Here is a 6,866-nt window from a genome sequence, read left to right on the forward strand (position 1 = left end):
TTAAAATGTAGTGTATGGAAAGCAGAAGGAATCCAGGAATGTCCTTGGCAGGGGTTTGGGGGGAAACTGAGGTAAATCAGGAAATACCCATGGGGAGCTGGAGGTGGACACAAAATAACTAAGAAATAAGTAGTATCAGGTGGACAGCAAATACCTGGCGAACAGGAAATTCTCCCAGGAACTGGACTCCCCAAGTGGTGAGTTTTTCCCTGCCATATTCCCAGTCCCCTTTCTGTATTTCTCTATTGCTTGTAAATCCTCTTAAACTCTGGAATTTTCTCCTCCAGGTCATTGAGCTTTCTGTCAATTCGGGAATCACACAGCAATTCCTTATCGAAACTCTCCTTTTGGATGGTGGTGAAGATTTCCTGGAGAGGATCTTTGATCGTTGCTATCCCATCAAAGGTCTCCTCGGTGCTGTGGTGATGTAAATGTTCCAGAGAACCCTGGAGGTTACTGAGGTAATACAGAGTATTCTTCACCTTTTTCTGTGCATCAAACAGCTCAGCTCCCTCTTCTTTCCTTCTCTTCAATTCTGCTCTCTCCCTCTCCATAGTCCACTCATAGTCCACTCGCTTTTCTTTCAGATCCTTTATTGTGTCATAACACTTTTTCAGATTTTTCTGTTTCGTATCACATTCCTTCTCTAAATCTCCCTTGGCTTTTGTTGTATCTTGAATGGTATCCTCACAACGCTTGATTTCTTTCAAAGTGCTGACAACCATCGGGATTCCTACAGGAGAGAGAATGTATGTGACAGTGGGCAGAGTGAATGAAGGGCCTGTGTACATGGAGTTGTGTTTCTCCCTGTCTCCTGGCTGTATTTCTGCACTGAGACCTATCTGAAGCCTTTCTGCACTGGGTCCTGTATTTGTGCATCGGCGTTTGTGTTTCTGTGTTGAATCCTTTACTAACCTGCTTGGAAAAGTGCCCTGATACTGGTACACCATTATTCCTGGTGTCATTAAGAAGTGAAAGAGAGAGTCAAAGTACCCAACAATTTAGCTGCCTAATGAACTCAGATTAACAGGCAACACTGATCAGTTTTCTGTGCTACTTCACAACAATTACTATTAACAATAAATCAGTCCTAACCACAGGAAAAAAAATTCATTCACAGGAAGTGGGTGTCTAGCGTGTTGTCCATCCCTAATTGCCCTTGAACTGATTAACTTTCTTGGCCATTCTAGAGGGTAGTTAAGGCTCACCCACATTGCAGTTTGTCTGAAGTCACATGTAGGTCAGACCAGGTCAGAATGACAGATTTCCTTCCCTGAAGACATTAGTAAATCTGATTGGTTTCTATACTCATCAGCAGTGGCAATATGCTGCATGTCATTTGACAAGTGACCTGAAAGAAGTTCTAGGATTTACACATGAAACAACTGAAATGAGAAACCCATTTTAAAAGATGAAAGATTTAATCTAGGTATATCATTTCAGCTGCATGGCACTTGTAATCTTATGCTATACATTCTGTGTCGTATTATCTTGCTTCACAACCACCTGATAAAGGAGCAGTGCTTTGAAACCTCGTGCTTCCAAATAAACCTGTTGGACTATAACCTGGTGTTGTGTGATCTTTAACTTTGTCCACCCCAGCCTAACACCGGCAACTCCAAATCACGGACACTGTTAGACCAACTTTCAATTCCAGATTTTTTATTGAACTAAAATATTGATGGATTCAAACCCATGACCTCAGAACAATAGCCTGGAATTCTGGATTATTAGCCAAAAGACATTACCACTACACTACTCCTTATTCTGAATGACAAACTATCCAGTAATATGATATAGGCCACTCAGTCCCTTGGGTCTGCTCCACCATTTTATAAGATCATGGCTGATCTATGGCCTCACTCCAAATACCTGCCTTGGATATCCTTACTTAATAAAACTTTGTCTACCTCTAACTTAAATGTAACAATTAGAGTCGCAACAGCCTGTGTTTGAGGAAGAGAATTCCAAACCTCCAAGGGCGGCACGGTGGCACAGTGGTTAGCACTGCTGCCTCACAGCGCCAGCGATCCAGGTTCAATTCCCGCCTCAGGCGACTGACTGTGTAGAGTTTGCACATTCTCCCCGTGTCTGCGTGGGTTTCCTCCGGGTGCTCCGGTTTCCTCCCACAGTCCAAAGATGTGCAGGTCAGGTGAATTGGGCATACTAAATTGCCCGTAGTGTTAGGTAAGGGGTAAATGTAGGGTCTGGGTGGGTTGCGCTTCGGCGGGTCGGTGTGGACTTGTTGGGCCGAAGGGCCTGTTTTCACACTGTAATGTAATCTAAAAAAACTCTTTGACCATTTGATAAAGAAACAGAATGGCCCATTGAATTTGCTCTGCCATTCAAGCTTGGCTGATAGGTTCGTTCAGATGAGAGTGGTGCTGGAAAAGTGCAGCAGGTCAGGCAGCATCCGAGGAGCAGGAAAATCGACATTTCGGTCAAAAGCCCTTTATCGGGACACCCCATTTTTCTGCCCCTGGTTCTAGAATCTTCAACTAGTGAAAATTGTTTATCTTAATCTGCTTTTTTTTTCTTCCCGTTAATATCCTGAAGACCTTGATTAGATCACCCCTTTAGCTTCTAAATTCGAGAGAATAAAAGCCATATTTCTCCTCATAACGTAACTCCTGCAATCATTCCTGTAAAAACCCGAAAGAACTGTGGATGCTGTAAATCAGAAACAAAAACAGAAATTGCTGGAAAAGCTCATCAGCTCTGGAGAGAAATCAGAGTTAACATTTCAGATTGAATGACCCCGACCCATCCTGATAAACCTGTGATGAACTCCCTCCAGGGTCAAAACATCCTTCCTAAGGTGTGGTGCGCAGATCTGCTCACAGTGCTCCGAGTGGGGTCTTATAACTGCAGCATAACATCTGTATCCCTATACTCCAGGCTTTTCAATCTGAAGGCCAGCATCCTATTCACCTGTTGACTACTTCTGCACCTGTTCTTGGCATTTTAAAGAGCTATGCACCTGAACCCCAAATCTCGTTGGACATCCACTGCCTTTAACTTTGTGCCTTCAAAATATCCCCTGATCTATTCTGGTTTTTGGTTTGGGATGGATAAACAGTCAGTTATTTATATTGAAATCCATCTGCCACAGCTTTGCTTATTCACCTAGTCTCTCAACCTCCTGCTGTAATTTTCTGTTGTCATCCACAATGCTGTTCAGTGTTGTGTGTCATCAGCAAATTTAGATATTTGATGTTTTATACCATTATCCAAGTCACTGAGGCCCCTGTGGGACAATACTCGTCATAGACAGACACAGACAAATAAACATCTTTAGGTTTTAAAAATGGTGACAGAAACCCCTGAACAAACTGAGTTTAATAGCACCAGTACACAGGTTTTGACAAAGTGTATGCTTCCTAAAACGATCAATCTGGTGGGAGAGAAGAACTGAGCAGTTTTGCAGACTTTGGTTATTTCTCTGCAGAGAGAGATTCCTGAATCTTATGATCTTGGTGAAATGCCAGTTGTTTTGGGTTATTTGAAACATTTCACATCGAGTCATAGAGATGTACAGCATGGAAACAGACCCTTCGGTCTAACATCCTGAAGCCAAGCAGGATTTCTTGCCTTATCTGACCAAACCTGCCTCATTAATCGCCTCTCTGCCCATATGACATCCTGTTCATCTGGTTCTGTTCCCACCTGACCCTATGTCGCTCCCTGAACAACTGGTCACTCAGCAGATATTGCTGAAAGACTAGACTCTATTGCAGCCTCTCCTTCTATAAAAGGCTGCTGTGCACCCAGACAGACATTGACAATACTGCCAGCATCAAGGAACAAGTGCTATGTCACTCCCTGCAAATAGCCAGCATCCCTCAACACAGACTACCCCATTTACACAAGCACACAGTGTGGAAGAGGCCATTCAGCCCATCGAGTCATCACCAACTAAGCTATTCTAAATGAACAGTATTGCCCATATCCCATGGCTAAATGTATAACAATTACAAATTAGAAGTAGCAGGGGGCCACTCAACCCTATGACCATCAATCCTGTTCTGTCATTCAGTAAGGTCATGGCTGATCTATCTGTTCCCGTTCCTATCTACCCCCTGTCAAATTTTCACCCCCTCACCTATCAAGAATCGAACTACCTCTGCCTTCAAAATATTCAAGGAATCTGCTTTGTCCATCTTTTGAGGAAGAAGTTGATACAATATGATAAAAACATTCATTTTCCTGTTTGTATCTTTAAACTCTGCCCCCTCTCCCACAGGAGGAACCCATCCTTTCCACACCCACTCAGTTGAGTCCCCTCAGAATCTTATCTGTTTCAATTGTTACCTCTGATTCTTTGAAACATCAGAGAACATAGGCCCAGCCTGTTTAGCCTTTCCTTATAAGACCATCTGCTTATTCCAGTTATTAGTCAAGTGAACCATCTCTGAATGCTTCCAAGATTTACTTATCCTTATGTAAATAAGGTGATTGATACTATATGGAATATCCCAGATGTTATTTTACTAGTGCCCTGTGCAACTGATACAAAAGTTCCCTACTTCTGTATTTAGTTCCAGTTGTGATAAACAATAATATTCTATTACCTTTCCTGATTACTTGCTTTACCTGTGTGCTAACCTCCTGTGATTCACTCACAAGGACACATCCCTCTACATCTCAGAGCTCTGCAATCTCTCACCATTTTGATAATATATAGTTTTTTATTTCTTTCTGCCAGAATGGACAGAATAGGGAGGAGGGAGCATGGGTTGGAGGGATCAGAGCCAGGAACAGCCCTCCAAGTACTTTCTACCCCAAAGTACCTGCTCCCAATAACTACCTCTGCAGTAACTCTCCCTCTGCCCCATGCAGTTAACCTGAGCAGTTACCCTCGGGTAATTACTCCTGTTAAAATTACCCCCCAGTAATTGCATATCCCCTGCCCTCCAGTAACAGTCGCGTTGATCTGAAGCTGAAAGCTCAGGATGGGAGTGATTAGGGTTGTATCACAGGGACTGGTCCAACTTCAGGCAAGATGCTGGAGTTTCAGAGATTTCACTTTGGGGAAGTGAGGCAATCTGTGCTGGGAAAGGACATTTCATTGATCTTGGGAGAGACTGTTTGATACAATCAGTTTCCTATGATTCTAGGGGTAACTTTCTGTGAGAAAAGATCAAGTAAATTAACGTTTATACAGCAAAATGGACATTTCATGTTAATGAAATGGAATAGATTGTCAAGTATTAACTACAGGCTGATATCAGGTCAGTGACAAACTCTATACATTTTCCTCTATGCTGCAGGACTGTCAGATTTTAATCCATTTGTTCAGAGATGTTATTACACAACTCTAGAGCAAATGGGACTTGAACTCTGGCCTGCTAGCTCCGAGGGAGGGACACTACCACTGCACCACCAGAGTTAAACTGTCCATTTGCTTCTGAAAATGAATACACAGTGCACTAGCTATGATTTCAAAATACAGCATCAGTAAACTAGCCTAGGTTAACTCATGGTTGTTGCGGGTCAGTCAGCTCAGCTCCAGGACATCTCTGCAGGAGTTCCTCAGGGGAGTGTCTTAGGCCCGACCATCCTATGCCCAACCAATGTCCTATACAGCCACAACATGATGTCCCGACTCCTGTACCCAATGCACTGACTAATAAAGGAATGCTTTCTTCACTATCCTATCTACCTGCGACCCCACTTTCAGGGAGCTATGAACCTGCACTCCAAGGTCTCTTTATTAAGCAACACACCCCAGGACCTTACCATTAAGGGTATAAATCCTGCCCTGATTTGTCTTTCCAAAGTGCAGCACCTCACATTTATCTGAATTAAACTGCATCTCCCACTCCTCAGCCCATTGGCCCATCTGATTAAGATCCCGTTGTACTCTGAGGTAATCCTCTTTGTGTCCACTACACCTCCAATTTTGGTGTCATATGCAAACTTACTAGCTATACCTCTAACGCTCACATCCAAATCATTTACATAAATGTCAAAAAGCATTGGACCCAGCACCAATCTTGCAGAACACCACTGGTCACAGGCCTCCAGTCTGAAAAATAACTCTCCACCACCACCCTCTGTCTTCTACCTTTGAGCCAGTTCTGTATCCAAATGGCTAGTTCTCCCTGTATTCCATGACATTTAACCTTGCTAACCAGCCTCCCATGGGGAACCTTGTCGAACGCCTTACTGAAGTCCATATAGTTCATATCCATTGCTCTGCCCTTATCAACCCTCTTTGTTACTTCAAAAAACTTGGTCAAGTTTATGAGACATGATTTCCCACGCACAAAACCATGTTGACTATCCCTAATCAGTCCTTTCCAAATACATGTAAATCCTGTCCCTCAGGATTCCTTCTCATAATTTGCTCACCATCAAAATCAGGCTTACCGGTCTATAGTTCCCTGGCTTTTCCTTACTATCTTTCTTAAATGGTGGCACCACGTTTGCCAACCTCCAGTCTTCCATCACCTCACCTGTGACTATTGATGATACAAATATCTCAGTAACAGGTCTAGCAATCACTTCCCTAGCTTCCCACAAAGTTCTCGGGTACACCTGATCAGGTCCTGGGGATTTACCCTCTTTTATGCATTTCAGAACATCCAGCACTTCCTCCTCTTTATACGAACATTTTTCAAGATGTCACCATCTATTTCCCACATTCTATATTCTCCACCTTCTTCTCCATAATAAGCATTGATGCAAAATACTCATTTAATATCTCCACCATCTCCTGTGGTTCCACACAAAGGCTCCCTTGCTGATCTTTGAGTGACCCTGTTCTCTCCCTAGTTCCCCTTTGTCCTTAATGTATTTATAGAATTCCTTTGGATTCCCCTTAAACCAATTTACCAAACCTATTTCATGTCCCCTTTTTGCCC

At 43.0% G+C, this 6,866-nt stretch overlaps 1 protein-coding gene across 1 annotated transcript in view; it reads right to left on the minus strand.

Moving 5' to 3' along the window:
* Window positions 1-242: 242 nt before the first annotated feature.
* Window positions 243-6,866, minus strand: part of LOC140482638 (uncharacterized) — a 20,055-nt gene continuing 13,431 nt past the window's right edge. The window contains exon 2 of the mRNA XM_072580146.1: window positions 243-733. Within this exon, the coding sequence (XP_072436247.1) occupies window positions 243-733 (491 nt within the window). The remainder of the gene's footprint in view (window positions 734-6,866) is intronic.

Source organism: Chiloscyllium punctatum, chromosome 11 (assembly GCF_047496795.1).
Source record: "Chiloscyllium punctatum isolate Juve2018m chromosome 11, sChiPun1.3, whole genome shotgun sequence".
Lineage (NCBI taxonomy): Eukaryota > Metazoa > Chordata > Chondrichthyes > Orectolobiformes > Hemiscylliidae > Chiloscyllium > Chiloscyllium punctatum.